Genomic DNA, 25,949 nt, shown 5'->3' with positions numbered 1-25,949 from the left:
GTTACCATCCCCTAGGGTTTTCTCCTTGCCTAACCGCAGCTAGTACTTTTACCTAAGAACACTTAGGACTTTCCTGCAATCTCCATCAGACATGTTAGATCACAAATAAGCTTAACTTTAACTCCTTTGCCATTATCAAAACTTGGGTTCGATCGTCAGATGCTTCCTGCACCAACACCTTCAAGATACTTCCTTCAGCCTTTTCCTTTATTGTTAGGTCTTCCTTTGTTAAATCATATTTGGACTTATGTTGGTAAGGTTATACACTTGAACTTACACTGCCAAGACTCCACTTGGACTTTCACCTTTGCCAAGTCACACTTGGACTTATGTTGCCGAGGCTATATACTTGGACTTACACTGCTAAGGCTACACAATTGGACTTCACCATGTTGTACATGTATCCTACACACTCACAAGTGCATATCAAATATAATAATAAGCATAACTTAAATCTTTACCCAAACATCAAACCTAGGGTCATACCGATTTCTCCAACCATTTCCTTCTTCTTGACAGCTATAGCATCGAACCTTTCATTTGCTCTGAATAAGCTTCTTAGCCTGCAACTTATGAAAATTGTTAAATTTACAAACCTTTTAAATTTTCTTACCATGTATGCTTCTTCATTTTCATTGAGTGAAGAATCTAACTCTGGTTCATCCGTCTTGTTGGCTTTTAATGCTAGTTCTGACTCAGTTCCTTTTCTTTTCTGACACCTGCATATCTAGACTTGTGAAATTCTAATGTAGAAAATAAATCTTCTAAAGTACTTATTTTAAATCTTTTGAGATGTAGTAGTCATCTACTATTGATGTCCACTCTGAAATTCTCAGAAGAGCATTAAGTGCATAACGAACTAGGTCCCAATTTGTTACTGATTTGCCGAGATTGATAATTCCAGTGATTAGTGCTTTGATCTTCATGTGTAATTGAGCCATTGTCTCTCCTTTTTCCATTCGGAGGTATAGTAACTTACTTCATAGGATGTCCCATTTTGTTAGCTTTGCTTCCGATGTACCTTTGTGAAGCTCTAAGAACTTCTCTCAGAGTTTTTTGGAAGAGTTGTAGATTTTGATGTTGTTAACTTCTTGAGATGGTAATATGGTTAGCAGATGGAATTCTGCTTTTCCATTAGCCGCAAAGTCGGCCTGCTCCTTTTTGCTCCAGAGATGTTATTCTTTTTTCTCTCCATGCAGCACTCCGAGTGCTACAAAATCATATTTTATTATTAGTAATATTTAAAAAATTATTTAAAAAAAATACCTCCATCTCTATTTTCTAAATCGTGAAATCCCCCTCGAACTTTGGTGGATGAATCCTTGCTCTGGTTATCTCGTTGCTTCAGTTAGCGGTTAGTCCTTTTGAGGAGGTTGGGCTTTGATATTAATTGTTGGTCCGTATTAGGCTGGCTAGAGGGGAGAATAGCCTGCAATATAAATTTAAAACTGATCTCTTGCTACTTACTTAGCAAGGACAAAATAGACATTAATTAGAGAAATATAACATGCAATAGAAAGAGAAGGAGAAAATAAAATTTACTTGGTTTACAATAAGAGAGATTGTTAATCCAAGGTAGTGAAAGTTGAACTAGAAAGATCTCTTTTGTTGAAGGTAGAGTAGCCTCTTATAGCAGTTTAAGAACAAGCAAAATGAAAATAGAATTTGTAGATGAAAGTACAAATGCATTATTTAAAATTCAAGAATCAGAGATCTATTTATAGCCCTTTGGTTGAACTAGTTGTTTGCTAACGTGGCAGCTCCCAGACACTTGAACCCAACTTGAGCGCTTGGACATGGTCCGGGCGCCTAGATTCGGATAATGTGGCTCCTGGAAGATCGAAAAGAATTTAGATATCTTCACAATGGCATGATATTGTCCACTTTAGGCCTAGGCCCTCATGGCTTTGTTCTTGGGCTCTCCCCAAAAGGCTTCATTCCAATGGAGATATCTTTTCCTCTTATAAACCCATGATCTTTCCCATTTGTTTTCAATATGGGACTATGTTTGCAACCTTGCGACTCTAACAATCCCCCCCTCAAACAAAGGAACATAGGCTTCCCACGTCCGATCCTCGACCCACCAAGTCTTCCTGCCCCTCGGTCCACCCAACCTACTAGGACTTCCTTACCTAGTCACAACACTTCCTACCTGGTGTCTGGTCCTCTTGATCCGAACATAGGAGCCCCCACTTTCTTTGTTCAAGGTCAATATTGTACCCACATAGTTCAATCAGACCATAGCTCTTGTGCACAGTAGGCGGTTAAACCTTTTGGCAGTCTGGTCTCTGATACCAATTGTAGGATCGAAAATAATTTAGATATCTCCATAATGATATGATATTGTCCACTTTGGGCCTAGGCCCTCATGGCTTTGCTCTTAGGCTCTCCCCAAAAGGCCTCATTCCAATGGAGATATCTTTTCCTCTTATAAACCCATGATCTTTCCCATGTGTTTTCAATATAGGACTATCTTTGCAACCTTGCAACCCTAACAGCTCCATACTAATCATCTTCTCTATATCAGCTATCTAATGTGGCTCGAAGGGATTCAGGCACCTAGACTAGGTCCGAGCGCCTGGACTTAGTCCAGGAGCCTTGACATAGTCAACTTAATAGTTAACTTTTGTTCGGTCTCTTGGGTGATGTTCTAGCCGTCTAGAGTTGAGCTTACCCTAACCTAACTCCTGTCTTCTCCTTGAACAATCTTCCTCCCTGATTTCTCATCCCTCGGAAGCACCACATGTGTCCTTCTTGTCCGTCGATGTACTCTTCTGCAACACCTAATCCTTTGGATGCACTGACCCTATCGACTCACTTCCCGTATCATCCTTCTCGCTAACTATGTCTTCCACTTGACTTCTTGTGTTCCGAAGTCCCTTCACACTTAGACACAACGCATCAAAAAATATAGAGTCTAACTTAACTTGGTTGATCATATCAAAATCAACTCAAGATAGTTACATTTTTTTAGTATTATAGTACCGCTGACAACAATGACAAAAAAGAATGCTAGGTATGAGTGGGGAGTAGACTATCAAAGGAGCTTCGATTAATTGAAGCAAGCACTTACAACAGCACTAGTATTAGCTATGCCCTCAAGGCAAGGGGAATTACTTTACTTTTTTCCTTCATTTAATATAATATACCGTAATCAATGGTACCTTTGATGTATCTTAGAATTCTTTAAACAACTTCTAAGTGAGGTTTCTTTGGCTTCTACATGAATCTACTTGCTATGCTCACTACACATGATATGTCTATCTTGTGAGATTGAGATAAATTAGGCTACCAACTAGTTGCCTGTACATTGTTTCATCTTCCAAATCCTTTCCTTCAGTGGAGAAAAGCTATGTATGTACCTCTAATGGAGTTGAAATAGGCTTACATTCTTACATCTCATACTTTTCTAGGAGATCCTTAGTATATTTTTCTTGGCGTTAAAAGAGTCCATAGTTCACTTAACTTCAATACCGAGGAAATGCCTTAATTTTCCCAAGTCTTTCATTTGGAAATGTATTGATAAGTTGAATTTGATTTGATTTGATCAATCTCTACTTTATCGTCTCTTGTGATAATAAGATCATCTACATAGACTAGTACTATTGCAAACTTACCTCCTTGAGATTTTACAAATAAATTGGAGTTTGATGGTGCCATCCTATAATCACTTTGAATCAAGAATTATCTTTTTCATACCATACTCTTGGTGCTTTCTTCAAATTACAAAGTGTTTTCTTTAATTTAAACACAAAGTTTGATGAGTCTTGCTATTAAATCCACGGAATTGCTCCATATATATTTCTCAATCCAAATTGCTATGCAAAAATGCATTCTTCACATTCATCTACTGTTAGGATCTTAAGCATAAAATGACACGAGCACAGTAGAATATTATCAAGATCTTTTCCAGAAGATCCATGCGAAGGAAATTGTATACTAGTTGAATTGAGAGTTCTACCTTTGTTACATAAACATGAACTCCCGAAAGTAACTTTGTCCTAGGATGCAAATCTCAACTCAATCAAGTGTTCATGCCTCTATGGTATCCACATGAATATGTTCTCCTATTCGTCTTATGAACTCACGACTTGGAGAAGAAACAACCTTGGTTGTGCTAGCAACCCCTCAAGGAAGTTTCGACCAAGAAGAATGAAGAGGAGGAGGAAGACTAGAATTATTCTCTTTCACAAAAATGAATTCAACAACCTTTTTTACTCATCTGAAGAATACCAAAGGTATTTTAGCTTTTGATTTTCCTTTGATTAATGATCCATTAAACTCTTTAATGGAAGGAATACAAAAGGTCGGTCTTTTGCCTTTTGGTCTTCTCTTTCAATGCATGATTAATCCAAATTAATCATCATTTTTATTCTTTAATGAGTGGATTCAATTGAGTCTAACTCAGATTAGACTCCATCTAACCCAATGAGTCTAGCTTGAATTGGACTCATTAACCGAATTATAGGATCGAGACGTGTTAGAGGGATGAGGGGGTGAATAGCACTTGTGCTTTTTTTTCACTTTTTCATTTAAAATCAATCGGAGTAATACGCAGCGGAAAGTAAAGAACACAAAATAAGAATACTAAGGATTTTACTTGGTTCGAAACATGTGACGACTCATACTCTAAGGCCTACACGTGAGAGTGCTTTCGATGGGCAATCACTAATAAATTGAAAGATTACAAGTACAAGTATTGTAACAAAATAAAGTTTACCGATGACTTGGAAAGTTGGATCTTTTGCTTAATCATCGTCGGAGTAGAGTTACGACATTATAGATTCGTCTTTTGAGCAGCGCACACATGAGAGGTCATTCTGATTGAATGTCTGAAAATGTGTGTCAAAGTGCTTGATCGAGGCCTTCTTTTATAGCCGAGTTGAGCCTGATCTAGATCCACTAATTTCGGGATCAAGTTTGACTCAATGTTGATCGGTCAACTGATCCCCTTGATCAGTCGACCAAACTTTCTACATCTATCCAGTTTCCCATCCAGATGATGCTGCTTCAAATAAGCTTTCATTCGATCGACTGATCCCATCGTTCATTCGACCAATCCCGCTATCCTTGCTGGCTTATCTAGTCTGATCAACCTGGTCAAATTAAGTCACTACTTATCCACCTTTTGATCGACTGAACCCGAGGTTCGGTCGACCAATCCTTGGTCGAAACTTAGTCATAAGCTAATCTGATTTTTGGGGTTCGGTCGACCAATCCGGAGGTTAGGTCGACCAATCCGGAGGTTCGGTCGATTGATCAAGGCCGCGAACTTCAACCTATAAAATGTTAGTTTTCTACAAAATAAAGTTAGAATAATAGGCAAAAATATATTTTGATAGCCTTTGGACTGTCTGATTCTAACTTTTAGATTTTTCGAAAATCCTAGGTCGAATCGGCATTTACTGTTCCCTCAATGGGTAATGTGTCCTCACCTACTCTTCTCAGGAGAGTTTATCTTTTACCAGATCGATCCTCCAGACCGTCTGGATTTTTGCTCAGCGTCCAATCCGTAAAGACTTCATGCTGAATGTCCGATCCTTGACACATCTAGTCTTCCACCTAGTGTCCACGACCCCCAGGATTTTCACCTAGAGTTCTCGACTCTAAGATTTCGCCCAACGTCCTTACCCTCCAAACTTCCCCCAGTCCCCGGGACCAGGACTTCGTACCGTAGCTAGGACTTTCCATAACCTAAGGTTACCTCCCTCCAGGGTTTTCTACCATAGCTAGGACTTTTCATAACCTAGGGGCACCCCTAGACTTAAACCTTTGCTTGTCCTCAAGCAAAAACTGCATCTAAACTCATGTGGTTAAATAGTGCATCATAATTTCTAGCAAGTCAATCTAATCCTATCAAATGATTTCATTGGTGAGCAAGATACAAAAGTAGTTTGAGTATGACCTAAATAGTAGTCCTCCGTGCTCAATGCGATAGTGGCCTATGTTTATCAAGTATCAATCCCTAAGCCTAGTCAAGTCATCATAAAACTATATTCCTTATGCTTCCGGCGATAGGCACTTACCTGCCACACACTTGGTTCATCCTCCACAATCTACCCATGGTCTCAAAGTCATGCTCGATATTAAGAGAAACATAGTAGCTATTTCCCAGTAACCTAACTCGGTCTCAAAAGGGTAACTTGCTAGTTTCAACTCACGATAACTATTTTTTGTTGGTGCGGGAAGCATCCGACGATCGAACCCAAGTTTTGATAATGGCAAAGGATTCAAAGTTAAGGTGTGTTGTGATCTAACATGCTGAATGAGTATTTCAGGAAAAGTCCTAACTGCGGTTAGGCAGGTGAAAAACCCTAGAGGGTGGTAACCCTAGGTCCTAGGGGGTGGTAACCCTAGGTGGAGAAAAGTCCTAGCTGCGGTTAGGCAAAGGGAAAAACCCTAGGGGGTGGTAACCCTAGGTCATAGGGGGTGGTAACCCTATGCGGAAAGTCTTGGCAGGTCGATGGCTTCAGGCAAAAGTCCTAGGGGGTGGTAACCCTAGGTGGAAAGTCCTGGTGTCGCGAACCAGGTGAAAGACTGGACTAGCCGGGAAGCGGATGTCCAGCAGAAAGTCCGGAAGTATCGAGTGCTGAGCAAAAGTCCAGTCGATCCGGAGGATCGACTGGCAACAGGTAAATCTGAGTGGAGTAGGTGAGGCGTGTTCCCGTAGAGGAACAGAGGCGTCGGGTCGACCTAGGGTTTCCGGTCGGAAATTCGAAGTCAGACCCGGACAGTCCGGAGACTGTCATAATTTCATATTCACACTATTATTTTGTGTTAACTTTGTGTTGCAGGTATTTTTGGATTAACATACTTGCAGGTACCAAAAACACAAAGAAGAACTCGGATGAACAGTGTCCGAGGCGCCTCCATGAGGCTTGGAGGCGCCTCGGGTTCAAAATCCTGAGCTGGCGCGAGGAGGAGGCTTAAGGCGCCTTGGAGGGGTTTAAGGCGCCTTAGACAGCTTGGAGGCGCCTTGAAAGGGTTTAAGGCGCCTTCAGGTCGCGGCAGTCAAAGAATTATCCCAGCGAGCAGAACGGGATAAGATTCAGGCTTAAGGCGCCTTGAAAGGGTTTAAGGCGCCTTGAACACTGTTTATAAAGGGGGTTCGACCAGCAGCTCAGAAAAACAAGTTCCAAGCCTTCTTTACTCAACGTGCTGCTCCGAAAGACTCCCGGAAGTGCTGCTACACGTCTACGACGACCCAGAGCTCCAAGATTCCTCTTTTTCGTCGTCGGTATAGATTTCTTTTATCGCATCTCTTGTAATACTTAGTCTGTAATAATCGAGCTTATAGTTGTTGCCCACCGGAAGCGATCAAGGATCGCGGGCCTTCGAGTAGGAGTCGCCTTAGGCTCCGAACGAAGTAAATTCCTCTGTGTTTGTGTGTTTGCCTTTTTATTCCACTGCGTCTTAATTACTCGAGTGTTTTACAAATCGAACGATTTAGCCACGAGTGCTATTCACCCCCCCCCCCCTCTAGCACGTCTCGATCCAACATTTTTTATATCCCTTATTCATTTTTTTCATCATCATTTTTTTTCCAAGTGATTGCAAGATGCAATACTTGAACACAAATGCATTTAAGTGCAAATATTGAGATATTTTGATTTTTCCAAATAAGTTGACATGACTCGAACCTCATCCAGTAATCAAAATACAATTTGAGAAGTTACCATCAAAACACTAGTACTAATCAAGTTCTATGAATCATGACTATTTTTAGAGTTATCTACCATCAAAACTAGGTAAGGTGTAAGAGATTCTAAAACAAGACCAATACTTAAACTCTTGCAGTAAAAACATTGTTCGCTTCACGCTATCATAGATATAAAAAGATAAATTACTAAACATACTAGCACCATAAGTAACCCATAAACCACATAAATCTAGAACAAGCATGCTAGTATTTTGCATTAAGGAACAAGCAGACATAATATGCTGAATGATGCAACTAGCAAAAAAAATTATGATGCAAAAAGAAGAATATAACAAAAGCTAAACCAAACCTAATGCATCTAATGCATCCCCCCAAACTTAAACTTTTCATTGTCCTAATGAAAACTAAAAACAATGTGGAGGAGATTTAAAGTAAGAGAAGTTATCAAATGATGCATGCCAAATATTCATGTCATGAACTTCTCTATCATGTAGTTGCCGTCATCCTAATCTTTGAGTCCTATAAAAGAAGATAGACAACAAAAATTTAGAGGATATACGTTTATTATATAAAGAAAGAAATGAAACTAGAAAGAACTAAAGACATAAATGAAAACAAGGAAATGAACTTGGGTAGCCTCCCAAGAAGTGCTTGTTTAAGGTTATTAGCTCGATCACCTCATTATATTCATCTAAATCTCGCTCTTGAAGGGGTAAGATATTTCAACACCCTCCTACCAAGGGCTCTTTATTATGGAGGAAGCTTTCAATATAAAAGTTAAAAGGTGAAGTATCGCTCTCTCCATCCTCGTCTTCTTTGAAGTTCTTTTAGGTGGTCGAAGACGGTTCAGATTGAGCTTCCAGTATTTGGCCCAAGTGAAATCTGCACACAAAAAAGAAATACAAATCTCCCATAAGCATGTTAAATAAGATAGAACCATTACCATATCAAAATAAGCTGAATGAGTAATAAAAATTGAATTACATCAAACAAAGTCAACGATGGGTACCTCTATAATGTTGTCCAAAAGATTACAAGAAATACTAACTTTGCTTTACTAAGAGATACCTGAAATTCCTAAACATGTGGATGTGACTTCCTCTGAATCAAATGATGGTTCTGGCTCTAGCTCAGGTGTTGGTGCTACCAAGGTGGTGATTCTTGAGACTCTGTTAATTCTGCATATGTCCTTACACATTGATCCATAATATGTTCAATCCTTGCAACTCCTATAACCTCTAAGGGTTGTGTGGACAAAGGAGGTGATCTTTGAGATGTTGCTTCCACAATACAGCTCCCTACACTTCCTTCCATATCATTATCATCAACACAAACATCAAAAAATAAACCAATATCAATATCCTCAATAGGAGAATCAATTACAAGAGTATCAATAACTTCACTTGCAGTTTTAAGTTGATCTACCACATCACATTTATCATCTGAAAATTCAAATTCATTATAACACCTTGTAAACCCAGAAGGTGGATCTGAAAACTTGTTATCCACTGCATTATCATCACAATCCTCATCTGAAGAGTCTTCATCTTTATATACATCCAGAAATCTGCATTCAACCATATTAGAATCACAAAATTTTTTAAACTCTTTGTTTTCATTGACCTTCAATAGCTTTTGTGGAAAAGAAACCCTTAGTGAAGATCTTGAGAAACATTGAACTTCCTTTTTCCCATTTTCCCTTTGAGCTTACGGAGGATGTCCAACTTGCTTATCTAGTGTTGGTGTGATCAATCGTTGAGGGAAAGGTACTTGTGGAGAATTAAGTTTTTATGGTCTTCTATTATTCTTCTCCTCAATTCTGTACAAGTCCTTTTTCAGAAGTTCTTCATGATTCTTGCCACTTCTCAACTTAGTATCATTACCATTTTTACTAGATCTTGTCTATGTAGGAGGGGGATCTCGTTTAAACCATTTTGAAACAATACTATCAATCTTTGCCTCCAACTTTTTGGACCCCTCATTCTGTGACCTGTGAATTTCAAAATTCTTGGACGGTTGAATTGTAATTTGTTTAACAGGCTCTCTTGCATTTATGGCTTGCACTTCTTGAATTTTTGAAAGAGATTCCATCCAACTTTTATTCGACCATTCATGGAGGTTCAATGCCACTTGATCAATTAATGTATATGCTTTATCCACACTCTTATTCATAAAAGAACCTCCAGCTGATGAATTCAATAAATATTTGTCTGAGAAAGAAATTTCCCTATAAAATATGTGCAAGGTCAGCCATTTTTCCAAACCATAATGAGGGTGCAGTCTTTGTAGACTCTTGAATCTATCACATGATTCAAATAATGACTCTTCATTTGCTTGAGCAAAATTTGTAATGCAATTCCTCATATACACTATTCTGCTTGGAGGGAAAAATAATTCAAAAATTTCTGCTCCAATTGTTCCCAACTTGTAATACTTTGAGGACGGAGAGAATATAACCAAGTCCTTGCTTTATCCTTAATACTGAAAGGAAATGTCATCAATCGAACTGCATCTGCTGACACTCCTTCACAGTTCACCATATCACAAAACTCTAGAAATGTCTCAAGGTGCAGATAAGGACTTTTTGATACTTCTCCTTCAAATTTATAACCTTGTATCATAGCAATTAACTCTGGGTCTAGTTGGAAACTTTCTTCTTCGATTTGAGGTTGCACAATCAGAGATAAAAATATTACGGAAATAGATGTAGAAAATTCTCTCAAAGGTCTGCTTGGTATGTTAGTGCTCATGTATATCTAAGAAAAAATTATGAGAAAAAATAAAAATGAAGAATTAAATATCAGAAATAAAATGCTATATGAAAAACAAGAAAGAAAATGCAGAATTTAAATTGCAAGAAAGAAAGTGTATAATGAAAACAAGAAAGAAAAGGCAAAAGGAAAAAAGAAAAATATGTAGAATAACTCATATGCTAATCAACTAATGTTAATCGAAAATAGTCCCTGGCAACGGCGTCAAAAACTTGCTATGCAACCGCAAGTGTACGGTTTTGTCGTCAGTAATAAAAAGACATTGAATCCACAGGGACTGTTGATTAAGCACTAGTTAACTTCGCACAGTGAATTATCTAGAGAAACGTAAGATTGGTTGGAAAAGAAAGTAAGAGAAAGAGAAGAGAGAAGAGATGGTGGATCTTGAGAGGGGTTGAGCTAAGAGGATGTGAGAGATAGTTTGAGGTGCGATTCTAGGATTTTGATTTCCTTGTGATGCTAGGCGATGTTACATAGATTGTTTAGTTCCTATCCTCTATGTTCATGCCCTTGTAGTAAGTTAGATGCATTACCGACTCTCCCCTGTAGTGGATAAGCCAGCATGATCTCCTACTCCATGTCCTAAGCTACTAAATGGAAGTGATTCCTATGAAGTCCATTAGCGGGGTAGCCTGTCACTAACGCCCCTCGATCATACAACACAGAAACACACTAACATACAATAACATAGAAATAGAAATAGTGATTATGCCTGATCCCCTACTTCCTTGTGGAGATTTGCTTCTCCTTTCAAGGTGATACCCTATACGTCCGTTAGCGGAGCAGCCTATCACTAGCACCCCTCGATCATACGATCTAGGGTATCCCTCTAAGGGATTAACAATTCTACACAATCATTTGATAAAACATGCAAAAGATATATATAAGTTTCATACACACATTTCATTAAACATGAACAAGGCATTACAAGTCATTGAATAGAAACATAACAAATCTACATAGTTTTACATTTCCATCACATCACATATACTCCCTAATCCTAGAAAGGAGATCTACTCGATTGTAAAGGAAGAACAACCTCAAAATATAAAGTAAAGCATACTTACAACCCTAGATGTGAGAAGAAGGGGAAGAAGATATGCTTGTCGATGTTTCTGATGTCTTGGGGATGCCTCCTTGCTCCGGAGATGGACGGATCATCAAGGGATGGAGGTTAATGAAACTCTAGGATTTTTCCCTTAAGGGGAGAACCCTTCCCCAAGGAGAGGGATGAAATCCCAAACCCAAGATGAGTTAAAGAATGAGGTTCTTGACCCTTTTATACCTCCTCGAAACTGCGCAGAAAAATCAAGATTATAGGGGTTCGGTAAATCTGGCTTTTCTCCCATTAAACCATGTTTTCTTGTGATTTACCCTGAATCAAAGTTGTAGCTCTTGATATTATCTACAATCTGATATTTGGATCGAGCACTGTCTCCAACCGAGCCAAAAGTTATGGCGGTTCAAAGTTTGGTCTGCAGTCTGGACGGAGGTCCAGATGAACCCGCGGTTGGGAGGCACGGCCGTGACATTTAGCATGGGTAGAAAATGCTATCTCTCTGTTGGATCTGAAGAAAAGTTATAGACCTTGAAGTTAGCTACGTTTCAGTATAAATAATAGCCCAAAACTCCAACTGAGCGCAAAGTTATGATCATTTTACGATTAGTCTGCAATCTGCCAAGAATTCAGCACAGCTCTGTTTTGGCATGGCACGACTCCGTGGCATGGCCGTGTGAGATCCACACGGCCTCATCGGACTTCCTCTCAGGTTGAGTCACACAGCCGTGTGGGTCACACGGTCGTGGCCTTCTTCTTCTCTGCCAAAGTCACATGGTCGTATGGATTCACACGGTCGTGGCCTTCTTCGCCTCTGGAAAGTTGGCACGGCCGTGTCATTTGACACGGCCGTGTGCTGCCTAGCCACAAGATATTGACACGGTTGTGTGACTCACATGGCTGTGGCTTGATTTGCCTCTGGTGGTGGAGCACGGTCATGTGGGTCACACAGCCTTGGCTTGATTTCTTCCAAAGTTGTTCTCGTGTGCGTTTTTGCTCCATTTTCGCTCCAATATGCGTCCTGTCAATCAAATATACAAAAAGCAGATCTCTAAATAGAATATAATGGAAGTATGACATTATAATGAAATATGGTGTAATAAACATAGATTATGCTAATGAAATACAAGTAGATGTGCGTCCAAACATATATAAAAGTGTATATAATTTACGCACATCAAACTTTTGCCTAAGAAAACTTAGGACTTTCCTGCAAGCTCAGTCACACTTATTAGATCATAAGATATCTTAACTTTTGAACCCTTTGCGATTATCAAAACTCATATTCGATCGTCTGGTGCTCTCTGTACCAACACCAATAAGCATAATTATCTTATAATTGGCTCTTAGGACTAATACTAATCTACCAGAGCTTCCAATCCTTAAAAGTAGCTAAGGCTAATAGGGCATGTATTGTTGTAATCTTTGTCACTAAACTAAATTTCTCCTCATACTATACTTCATATTTTTGTGAGAATCCTCGAGCCAGCAATTGTGCCTTGTATCACTCTATTGAACTATCAAGATGAGTGTTTACTTTATAAATCTAATAAAATGCTTTTAGCTTTACATCTTTAGGCTTTGTTATCAAATCCCAAGATTTATTCTATTTAGCATCAATTTCTTCTTCCATAGATTTTCTCTATTCTTTACTTGACGATGCTTCTGCATATGTATTAGGTTCTTGTACTTTATTTTTTTTCAATAAGCGCAACATTTGGATACTTTGAATTTGGCTTTCTCTATATTTGGACCATCTTAAGTATGAATGATATTCCTCTTCTTCATCTTCATAGATCTCTTCTAGTCAGCTTGGTCGTGGTTCTTCTTCAATTTGTGATATATTCATGTTTTCCATGAAAACTTAGTCTTCCCATATGATTTGTCACTAGTTGTTTGAGTTGACATCACATAGATTTTAACTTTCATCCCTCTATGAGTGGTGTGCTTAGTTGACTTTAACCTTTGATAAATTTTAACATCCTTCAACCTGAACAACATAGTTTCTTGTGGATGTTAGTTGTGACAATGATATAGGTTTTTCTAGGATCTAGGTTCATGAAATACATTCTCCAACTCTACTTGCTTTGAATTGAATCAGGGCACCATCAATGCCTTGCCAACATGAGTTATGGGTAACTTTGAGTTGTTTTCCATGATAAAAACTCACTTCTTTTTGTACTCTTACTCGATAATTTTTCTTTATCTCCTATCATGTGGTTAAGCTTCTGAAATGTATTATCCAATCATCATTATAGTTGATAGTGTTAGTATTAGCTCTAAGAGTCAATCGTACAATGAATTAGATTCATGGAGTCAATTTGGATTGATGAGGTTCATGAGTTAGACTTATTGGGTGAACTTGAATTCACCATGGAAGATGAAAGGTTAACTTTGAAAATGACCATCAAATGTTGATTTGAATTCTAAAAGAAAGACCAAAAGACTCTTTATAAAAGATGACTAAGAGTTAATTCGTGAAGGAGAACAAGAGGTTCTTCATGAATTGAATTCATGAAGGAAGATCAAAAGACACAAGGACTTTTGGTATTCCATGAGAGTACAAAAGGTGTGTTGATGATTTTTGGCCAGAACTTGAATGGTTCATATTATCTTCTTTTCTTCCTCCTTATCTTGGCTGAACCTCCTAGAAAGGGTTGTTAGCCCAACCTTAGGTGGTTTCCTTCTCCACTTCGTAAGTTTGTGAGACAAACGAAGGCTTGTTCATGTGGATATCGTAGAGGTGCGGCCACTTGATTGCGCTGAGATCTACATCTAAAGAAACATTGCTGCCGGAATTACGAAGGGCACGCAACAAAGGTATAACTCTCAACAAATACTTAGTATATGATTTTCCTCTCAACAATCTTCTGGAGAGGATCTAGAAACTGCATTTTCTGTGTGTTTAGCGCACTAGATCTCTACAAATAGAATCATCAATTACCATTGCATATTCTTCCTATGACTTAGCTATGGGAGAGGGAATAGACATATTAGAATTACTTATAATTGTCTCTAAAATAACACAAGAGGTTTTAAAATCTCATTCATCTCTACTATCAATTTGGGGCTAGGAGGATGTTGCAACATTTCCTTCTGCTTTGTTATATCGACAACCTGTAGCATAATGACCTCTTTTTCTACAAGTATAGCAATGGTTATTCTTTTCAAAACTTGCCTTTTCCTCTAGTTGGTAATTATTAGTTTTGTGTGTGTGTGCACGCGTGCTCTCCCTTGTTATTATGGTGTTCATCTTTCTTTGATTCTCCTCTATATCATGATATCTTATGCCCTGTTTACTTGAGAGGATAGATTTTAAAATTGAAGAAAGTTTTCCGTGCTAGAAGTTTTCTATTGTTTATTTCACAACAAAGGATGGATTACTCATCTTTTCCACTGTTTACTTATTGTAAAATGATGAACGAATGGATTTATAAATATGTTTGCATATCAATTTTTAGATTTTTTTTATCCGCCCAAATTGGGTGGAAGCAAAGTCTTTTCTCTTTTGCTCTCAATCAAGCGAGCCACTAGTGTCATGGGTTGCCCTGCACAACCACCTCATGCAAGGCAACCCCTATGTTGCCGCTATTTTTTTCCTTTCATGATTTCTCATCCTTTCCCCAAGGATTCTCTTCCCTCTCTTTTCTTTCTTTTCTCTTCCTTCACGTGAAAGGATTTTTTTTCCACAAATAATCCTTTTCTTTCTCCATCTGCACCTCGAAGTAAATAGAGCATTAATGTTAGAAATCTTACCCTTTATAGAGCTTACTCTGGACATTTGTTTGTCCAATGCCACTTGATTGGCCAAGACATTTTCTATCTCATCCAATGTCAATTCTTTAGACCATCCACAAATTATTGTGACAAGTGTATTAAATTTGAGTGACCCCTCAAGTAGGCTCAGTTTGTGTTGGACCCCGTAGTTGTTTTGATGTGATCAACCAAGTTAGGTTAGGTCCTGTTTGGTTTTGATCCCTGTGTCTAAGTGTGCAAGACCTTAGGAGCACAGGAAGTCGAGCGGAAGACGCAGCTAGCGAAAATGACGACACGGGAAGGGAGTCGACGGGCTCGGTGCGTCCGAAGGACGAGAGAGCTGCAGAAGAGTACACCGGTGGATAAGAAGAACGTGCATGACTTTCGAGGGATGAGAAGCCGGGGCGGAAGCCTGCTCGAGGAGAAGGCCGCAAATTATGTTCGGGTGAGCCCTATTTCGGTTGGCCGCAATCACCCAAGCAATCAGAGCTTCGAAGTCAAAAGGAGCTAGAAAAGCAAGTTGAAGGCACCCTCAATGAAGTGTTGGAGGCGCCTCCGCTGTCTACAGGCTTGAGGGCGCCCTCATTGCCTTGAGGGCGTCCTCCACATTATCCAGGGTGCCCTCCACATTGTCCAAGGCACCCTCAAGACCATTGAGGGCGCACTCGACCTAGTCTACTTGACTATTTCGTAGTTAGATAAAGTTTTATCTGATGCCTCGGCTGGAGGCGCCCTCAACCCCTTTGGAGGCGCCCTCAATACTTGAGATAGAATTTTCAGGAGCTATATAAAAACCCCTGGAGCTAGGAAATTATTCATTCAACTCAATATTCAATTCCTAGCAACTATTAGAGCATCTTAGTGTGTAAAGGCTTCTCCACCTACAGTGAAGGAGACATTTCTAGTGGAGTGTTTCAACTGCCTTAGATTAACAACCACCTAGGTTGTAACCAAGTTAAATTTCTTGTCTCGTCTTTTCTGTTATTTTATTTTATTATTGTTGTTGTTTTAGAGTTGAAAGAACGAGGAGGGTATTTTCTTTTTGCAGGCAATTCACCCCTCCCCTCTTTCCAGTCCCGCTACGCCAACAAGCGGTATCAGAGTCAGACCGCCTCAGAAGGACTGATCGCCGACTGAAATATCAAGATCAAGACGATGGCCGGTGCAAGTATTCATCCCCTAAAATTTGATAGAGACTTCGCTACATGGAAACGTCAAATGAAGGTATTCTTTAAAATAGAATTTGATATTCTTTTAGTTATGAAATATGGTTTTGCAGTCCCTAAAGACAAGGAAGAATACAACTGGATGAAAAAGGAACAAGCTGATTTCGTGGCCAACGGAAAGGCAGAGTTCCATCTGCTCAGCGTTCTGCCACCCCAGGAGGTAAGTCAGATCGGAAGCTACGACTCCGCCAAAGACCTCTAGGAAAAATTCCTGGAGCTCCACGAAGGCACCTTAGAAGCGAATTTAGCAATGCGCGACATCCTCCGGACTCAGCTCACAAATCTCCGGATAAACAACGACGAAAAGATAGCACAACTCCAAGCAAGAATTAGGAGCTAATAACTCAACTGAACAACCTCGGAGAATCGGTAATAAATTGAGACTCCATCCGGTATGCGGTCAACGCCTTCCCAAGAACTCCAGAATGGGCGTCCTTAGTAGATTCATACTACATCTCTAAGGACTTTGAGGTAAGTATGCTAGAAAATTTATTTTCAACTTTTGAACTTCGCGAGTCTCGAATTGCAGAACCTAAACAAATAGAGAAGTCAAATCTCAATATTGCCCTACAAGCCGAGATGGAGATCCCGACTCCGAAGCATCGATCAATGAAAATGAAGTGGCGTTATTGGTAAGGAAGTTAAATAAGTTTATTAAGACTAATAAATTTAGATCGCAATCGAGAAAGCATCAACGCAACAAAAGGACGGTCCGATGTTACAACTACAATGAGGAAGGGCACATCAAGGATGACTACCTAAAATTGAAGAAAATGGACAAGGAGAAGTCCTAGAGACCGATGCCCACTAAACACAAGAGTTTGAAGGCTACATGGGATGAATCATCATCCTCCAAATCTGAAGTCGAAGCCTTCTCAGGATTAGCACTGATGGTCAACCATCAAGTAGAAGAGGATGAGACCAGCTTAGAAATGAGCATAGATGAAGGGGGAGAATCATCAGAAGAAGAAAGCTGCGATGAAGGGGGAGCATCAGAAATTGAGGTAAGTAAGGTACGTGCTCTAACTCCCAAGCAGTCCTTTCAGTTCATTAAAGTGCTTACTAAAGATTTAGTTAAGTTAGAAAAGGAAAATGATGAGTTAAAATTAAACTTAGCAAAAGCATGTCCTCTAGAAATGTACGATAATCTAAAATTAGATAATGAAAAATTAAAAATTAAAATAGAAAAATTGAAAAATGATCATGCATGCTTAAATAAATTTCAAAAATCAAAACTTAGAACTTATGGGAAATTAAATTGGTATATTAAATATCACCAAGGATAACTTAGAAAAATTCCTAGAAATTATATACCCCCTAAGTTTTTGATTAATCCAGTAGGAAGGAACCTATACTAGGTTTTAAAATCTTTTCTAGATTAAATTTTTTGTAAGTTAGCACTTTCAGCAAGAAAAATTAAACAATTAATTTCTTTATGAGGATTTGTTTAAGAAAGTGGTTGTTGCTCCAATAACCAAGAAGGCCTAGTGCCTCGTCACTGTCTAGAAGCTAAAATATTGAAATAAAATATTTAATTAACTTATTGGTAAAGCATTGAAATTAAATAATACTTTAAAAAGTTTTTTTTACATTTTTTTTGGAAATTTTCTTTTGCTTAGAAAGCTTTCTTGTTTAAAATATTCTCAAAAAATAATTTTGTCTAAAAACAAAAGTTGAACCATTTGTACCTATTTTTTTTTTTATGTGATCAAAGGGGGAGAGATAGGTACAAGTTTAGGGGGAGTTAATATTTTTTTAAAAATCTTTTGTTTACTTAGTGTTGTAAATTCTATTATTGCAATCTTTATGCTTAAAATATTAGTTTAGTAATTTATTTAAATTACTACTTGTCTGTTTTTTTTTTACCCTAACTTGAACTTGGGTTGATGCACATCAAAAAGGAGAAATTGTTGGACCCGTAGTTGTTTTGATATGATCAACCAAGTTAGGTTAGGTCCTGTTTGGTTTTGATCCCTGTGTCTAAGTGTGCAGGAGCTTAGGAGTGCAGGAAGTCAAGCGGAAGATGCATCTAGCAAGAAGGATGGCACGGGAAGGGAGCCGATGGGCTCGATGCGTCCGAAGGATGAGAGAGTTGCGGAAGAGTACACCGGTGGACGAGAAGAATGTGAACAAGGTTCGAGGGATGAGAAGCTGGGGCGGAAGCTTGCTCGAGGAGAATGCCGGAAATTGGGTTCAGGTGAGCCCTATTTCGGTTGGCCGTAATCACCCAAGCGATTGGAGCTTCGGAGTCAAAAGGAGCTGGAAAAGCAAGCTGAAGGCCCCCTCAACGAAGTGTTGGAGGCGCCTCTGCTATCTACAGGCTTGAGGGCGCCCTCATTACCTTGAGGGTGCCCTCCACATTGTCCAGGGCACCCTCAAGGCATTGAGGGTGCCCTCCACATTGTCCAGGGTGCTCTCAAGGCCATTGAGGGTGCCCTCGACCCAGTCTACTTGACTGTTTTGTAGTTGGATAAATTTTTATCCGATGCCTCAGCTGGAGACGCCCTCAACCCCTTTGGAGGCACCCTCAATACTCGAGATAGGATTTTCAGGAGCTATATAAAGGCCCCTGGAGCTAGGAAATTATTCCTTCAACTCAGTATTCAATTCCTAGCAACTATTAGAGCTTTCTTAATGTGTAATGGCTTCTTCACCTACAATGAAGGAGACATTTCTAGTGGAGCGTTTCAATTGCTTTGGATTAACAACCACTTAGGTTGTAACCAAATTAAATTTATTATCTCTTCTTTTCTGTTATTTTATTTTATTATTGTTGCTATTTTAGAGTTGAAAGAACGATGAGGGTATTTTCCTTTTGCAGACAATTCACCCCTTCCCTCTTGCCGGTCCCGCTGCGCCAATAGTTTGTACCTACTTAATTAGGTGTTTGTTGCAATAGGTCTTGCTGTCAATTTCCAACGAGTGGAAAAATACATTGCTGGGTGTCTAACTTCCCCCATACAAAGGCTCATTATGCTAAGATTTTACCCCCATGATTTATCTCCTTTCAGAATATATGGGGACATCCTAGAGGATCTACTAAAGTGACAACTTCATCTTTTATTGCAAAAGTGTATTAAATTCGAGATATAGCCCATGAACAATAATCCTTCTCATCCTTATCTCCATAATTTGATTTTGAGGATCTAATTTTGAAATTTCTTGGCATAAAGCTTTAACTTTGTAAAATATTCCCTCACTGTCATATCATAATAGTCAGTTCTCAAGTTGTTGTAGCATAACATCATTTGTTCGATCGAGAATTCTAACAAGAGTGTCCCATGCCTCTTTGGGTGTCTTCACATCCTAGATGTGTTATAGCAAATCATCTATATAGATATCCTCTAAAAAATCATACATCACTATCCGTCCTCATCTTCCACTTTTTAAGATCATTTTAATTTATTGGTGGTGATATCTCACTGCCCCAACAATCTCCTACAAGATCAATCTTGAAACAAATAAAATTATATACGAATACTCCAAGTGATATAATAATTATTATTAAGTTTTTTAAGACTACTTATATAATTGTCATATCTGCCATAGTGACTTGGTTATCAACTCCAATTAACCAAGTCTCATCCTATATCAATAAACTTTATCGTCCCAGACTACGCACTAACGACATCTCATCATAGAGACAATCCTTGATCGCTGCTCTTGAAGTCTTTAGTAGTTGATGCTTGACTATTGACTCTGATACCATTTATAGATTAAAAGAAAGAGATTAAAGAAAGAACTTTAATTAATGGCAAATAGTAGATTGGTAAAATTATTCTTTCATACTCACAATAAGTCATTACAACTCAAAAGAAAAACTCTCAAATGCTTTTATAGATGTATAATATATGACTTAGTCCAAACCCTAATATGACATAAATCTATCAAATTATGAATTGTTTAAGTAGAGGGATTTTAAAATTAATCATGAATTTATCTAATTAATAAAATATTTAAAAATATATATATGTGTGTTAATTTTTTTTTAAAAAAATAATTTATAATAAAATAAATAAATATTTAAAAATTTTAAGTTTTAAAAAAATTAATTCAAACATATGAAGCAAGAAGTTGACAAAGTTTTAAAAAAAAATACTTAAACTCTTTTTAATAATATTATCATATAGATTCAACAATTAATTGCCCTAAACTCCCCATACAAAGTTTCAATTTTGTCGTCAGTCCCTATGTTAAAGAATATTTATTTCAACTCTCTAATCCACACTAATTCACCTAATTCACTATTTGTACATAATCTTGTACAATTATACCTAATTAAACTGCATATATACTTGATTTCAAATATTTTGTACCTAATAAAATAGATTATGTACCTACATATATACTACATATTCATGTATATAGATGATATTGATCGATCTATTATAGATGATACTCAATTTGATAGAAAAATACTAAATTTTAGTTTAAATGATGCTATAAGCTGAATTATACCTCATTATGGATTTTTTTGTATCTATATTTTACCATGTACCTAAAAATATGGGCACAGAAATGATGTTAAATTTAGAAAGAATTATATTTCATTATGCACTTCTTGTACCTATATTTTATCATATACCTAAAAATTATGTGCATAGATAATATACTAGATTTGAATTTAAATTGTGTTAAATTTAGAAGGAATTATATCGCATTTTGGATAAATATGATGCCTTCTTTTAAATTATTTGTACATATATTTTTTAACAGTCCCTCAAAATATATGCATAGGTAGTGAATTAGATAAATTTGTATGGATTAGAAAGTTGAAACAAATATTATGGGATTGACAGTAAAGTTGAAACTTTGCATGGGGATTTTAGGACAATTTACCATAGATTCAATTCCTTTTCCCCTTAATATTTGTGCGGATATGTTATTTAGAATCAATTTCTTTCCCCTTTCCGTCACTTGATCGGAATCGGAAGACCTTCAGATGTATCTTATTTATCTATCAATAATCCAAGCAATCCCCGCCATCGTCTTTCACCAGAAGCACAAAGCAGACTCAATTCCTTCCTCCCTCTAAAGAGACTCGATTCTTTCCTCCTCTCTCAATCTTTAAGGTTCTATGTACTCTGAAAGCATTGAATTGCACAAGAATTGAGACATTTTGCCTAAACATTTTCTTCTCTTTGCTAATAGACGGACTCAAAATCCATCCCGTTGACTATTTTTTTTTCATGCGTCCAAAATTAGACAAAATGAATTTTCCATCCTCGATCAAAAATAAATTACCTACTAGAAAAACATACTTTGTCTGCGAATCCCAATCCCGAACACATAAAAACTGGTTGCCATAAATTCACGGTGAGAGTGCAAACTCACGAGGCTAGCGACTGTCATGACCTCATCGTGAACTTGAAAAATTTGACAGTCGTAAGTTCACGGCAAGGGTGCAAACTTGCAACGAGGCTACAAGTTAGCAGCCATTGTGGCCTCATCCCTTTTCCTGAGAATATTTTCATAGTTCATTCCCTTTCCTCCATCCACACACTTCCATTTGAAGTACACAGAGGAGCATGAATGTAGCTCATTCTGACATCTAATATATAAAGCCACTATCGTGTAGTTTCTTAAGCAGTTCAATTAACATTTCTATACGAAATTTGTTACGATAAGATTTCTTAGTGGATACTAAAATAACTAAGGACTTTAATCGATTATTGAAAATAAAAAAAAGGAAGTTTGTCGCGTCCCCTTTAATTTAGGGGGCGTTTGGTTCTTTCCTAGGAATAGAAATCGGAATAAGAGTCATTGTATTGTAGAATAGGAATGAGTATGAACATGAATATCACTCTTAAAGTAATGTTTGGTTAGTTGCATATTTTCTATCGGAATAAATCAAAATTTCCTTTTTTACCCTTAAAGAAAAATAAGAGAAAAAATTAGATGGGAGAGAAAGATGAATGTGAGAGAAAAATATGATGAAAGAGAATGATGAAAGAGAAAGTATGATGAGAGGTAAAGTGTGATGAGAAAGAATGAAGAGAGAGAAAGTGTGATGTGAAAGAATGAAGAGAGAGAAAGTATGATGAGAAAAAAATGAGAAAAGAGAGTGATAGGAGAGAACATAATGAGAAAGAAAATATGATGTGAGAAAAAGCACAATGAGAGAAAATGAAGAGAGAGAAAATATAATGAGAAAAAGTAAGGAAAGAGTGTGTGATGAGAGAGATTGAGGAGAAAAAAAATATGATGAAAGATAAAGTATGATGAGAGAGAAAGTGTGATGAAAAAAAACGAACATTGAGTGTGATGGGAGAAATTGAGGAGAGAGAAAGTATGATGAGGGAGAAAGTGTGTTGAGGAAAAAAAGGAGGGAGTGTGACAAGAGAGATTGAGGAGAGAGAAAGTATGATGAAAGTGAAAGTGTAATGAGAAAAAAAGAGAAAAGGGAGTGTGATGGGAGAGATTGAGGAGAAAAAAAATATGATGAGAAAAAAAAGGAAGAAAGTGCGATGGAAGAGATTGAGGAGAGAGAAAGTATGCTGAGAGAGAAAGTGTAATGAGAAAAAAAAAGAAAGAGAGTGTGATAGAAGAGAGAAAGTGTGATAAAATGATGAGAGAGAAAATATGATGAGAGAGAACAAGGAGAGAGAAGTGATATGAAAGAAAAAATAAATAAATATATTTTGATATTTGATATTAAGGGAGAAAATTTTAAATTCAAGTCAAAGATATTTTTGAAATAAAGGAATATTTTGATTGATGAAAATAGGATAATGGCTCATTGAAGGAGAGGTACATGGGAATGAATTATTACCCAATTTCAATGATTCATTCCCTTATTTGCATTCCTATTTCTATAATCTAAACATTAACAATGACAATCAATGATTCCCAGAATCTCATTCTCTTTCCCCACTCCTATTCCCCTAAACCAAACGCCCTCTTAAATTATTCGGAAAAAAAAAATAGAATAAAAAAAATAAAGCATCCCATAGTTCTCCTTGAACGACAATTTCATGTGCCCCATTTTTACCCCTGGGGAAATCATGAGCAGCTGACTTCACTAGCAATATCTTTTGTGAAATAGTACAGGACAACAGGAAACATATTTATAAAATAAAAATCCAATAACATAATTATAAAGCACATGTGGAACAAATTCCATTACTCAGTTATTCCCGAAAATTAGAAGACATCAAATGCATAGATTGGATAATTCTAATGCAATCGGAAGTTCTCAGGGCGTGTTAAGTCCTAACCAACGTGCCGAATTACAGAAAAACCCTGTTTTGCAATACGGAAATACTTTTAATCCAAGAATTTGACTTCATATATCCTTGAAAGCCGCAAAGATATCACCATGAATGAAGTCGTTGTCCACAAGGCTAACCAAGTAGTAGCTCTTCTGCACCTATAAAATGCAAAAAATAAGCCACAATAATTTAGGACGATTAGTTCCTGATGAAAATATAATGGAAGAAATGAAGCCTGGGAGAGGGAAAAAAACTTCATTTATATGTTTGAACGAAGCATTTACAAGAAGCAGCTCTTATTGCATTAGTATACAACAACCGATGTAAAAAGAACCAAGAGATATATTCAAGATGATAACAAGAGTACCTGTAATAATAATTCCCTTGATGGATCGCCCTCAGGGAACAAGCGAGCCCAACCACGTGACCAGATCTCAAAAGCTTCATCCTTCCAAATCATGAAGCTCATAGGGTCGACTACTGTAGGTTGGATGATCTCTTTTCCAGGGAAAACCCCCCATGTTACCGCATTGACTGCATTTGGAGCAACATTTGAGGTATGATTGCCGTCTTTGTTCACAGCGATGTAGGTGAGTGACGGCAAGACTTTGCAGTTCTCAACAATTGAATGCAGTTTATCCTTTGAACAGAAGAATTCCAGATATGCCTTTTGATAAACATAGCCCCCGGGTCCACCCCATCCTACAAAGGAAACCATACCATACATTTAGCATATCATGCATTGTGTTATGTATCAGAGAAACTAATCATTAAATGGCATATACAGATTAATAAATCAACTAACATGGATGTCGTATGTTTCAATCCTACCCAACAATCTCACTATTTTTAACACTTACCCCTAAAACCAGCCAGCAACCGTGGTTCTCTGTTCATATTGTACATATATCCTCTAATTGCTCTAAAAAAATGCATTCTGAGGAAAAACAAAAAGAAAAAGACACTACTTTATGACCCGGACTCAGGTCACCAAACTAAGATACATACATTTATGCCCATCAAAACTTTTATACGGCACATTAAAAGCATGAATAAGTATAATTTTCAAATGCCCAACAACATATGACAAGCTTACCAACAGCAGGAGAGTCAGATTTCTCTCCGTTAATGGCAGGTTGGCTGTTGATAGTAAGAAAACCTTTTGAGTTAACCTGTGAAAGCTTCTCATCGATTATCTTTGTCTCCGGTTGAAGACCATCTAATTCTGACCAAGGACTACTTCTACGTTTCCCCAAGCAAAGTTTCACAAATTGCTGCATTTTAGAAAATCAGAATGATTGGCTATGTAGCCCCTATCCATGATCATATGTACAGTTGCAGTCAAGTGACAACTAATCCAAAAGCACATAAAGCATGATTATCAAGGTACCTCACTGATATCATCAACAGATTTTAATGGAGTTGCCCATTCCTCCTGAAGTTTCTTGTCCCGTGAGCGTGGGCGCATGAACTGTTTAAATGAGAAGGCAACCAAACCATGTAAGGTCATTAAAATACCAAATGAGGAAACTTGAAGTTATCTATGGCAGCAAGTATAATATGGTTACAGTATAGAAACAAAATATTAACATCATTTGTAAGAAAATAGTATTCCAGTATTACAATCATGCAAGCTAAAGCAAATTCAGCCAGACTTACAACAATGATTCTTTCCCATCATCTTTCTATGATTGACAACACTAGGTAACAAAATTAAAACAGTATGGGTTTAGAAAATGTGACGTGTCATTTCCTGCAATTCCAAGCCATTTTTTATCCCAAGTTGCTTAATAGAACTCTTGAAATATTAACAAATATAGCATGAATTTTAAATTATAGCAGTATAATGGACAAAATTAACAACAACAACTAAACCTTATCCCACTAAGTGGGGTCGGCTATATGGATTCTTTTACGGCATTGAGCTATATCTCCTACTATATCATCATCTATACTTAAATTTTATTTTGTTTTATTATTGTTAACCAAGTCTTTTTTCTACCTCTTCCTCGTTTGATATGCGTGTTTGTCAAAGTTTTACATCGCCTAACTGAAGCATTTATTAATCGTCTAAGTACATACTCATACTATCTTAAACATGTCTCTCGGAGCTTTCCCTCAATAACTCCGACTTTCTCTCTAATGCTCTTATTTCTTATTCTGTCCATTCTCGTATGTCCACTCATCCACCTTAACATTCTTATCTTTGCAACTCTCATATTTTGCTCATGTGCTCGAGTCATAGTCCAACATTCAGCTCTATATAGC

General features: G+C 37.6%; 1 protein-coding gene across 2 annotated transcripts in view; it reads right to left on the bottom strand.

Moving 5' to 3' along the window:
- Positions 1 to 23,536: 23,536 nt before the first annotated feature.
- LOC122001459 (methylenetetrahydrofolate reductase 1-like) overlaps positions 23,537 to 25,949 on the bottom strand; it is a 39,829-nt gene continuing 37,416 nt past the window's right edge. For both annotated transcript variants that reach the window (XM_042556206.1, XM_042556205.1), the window contains 4 exons: positions 25,072 to 25,152; positions 24,778 to 24,955; positions 24,049 to 24,383; positions 23,537 to 23,839 (listed from right to left, as the gene is read on the bottom strand). In XM_042556206.1, coding sequence (XP_042412140.1) covers positions 23,756 to 23,839; positions 24,049 to 24,383; positions 24,778 to 24,955; positions 25,072 to 25,152 — 678 coding nt within the window. In that variant the 3' untranslated portion in view covers positions 23,537 to 23,755. The remainder of the gene's footprint in view (positions 23,840 to 24,048; positions 24,384 to 24,777; positions 24,956 to 25,071; positions 25,153 to 25,949) is intronic.

Source organism: Zingiber officinale, chromosome 7A (assembly GCF_018446385.1).
Source record: "Zingiber officinale cultivar Zhangliang chromosome 7A, Zo_v1.1, whole genome shotgun sequence".
Lineage (NCBI taxonomy): Eukaryota > Viridiplantae > Streptophyta > Magnoliopsida > Zingiberales > Zingiberaceae > Zingiber > Zingiber officinale.
The sequence above is the reverse complement of the archived record's forward strand: the minus strand, read 5'-3'. Positions and strand labels throughout refer to the sequence as shown.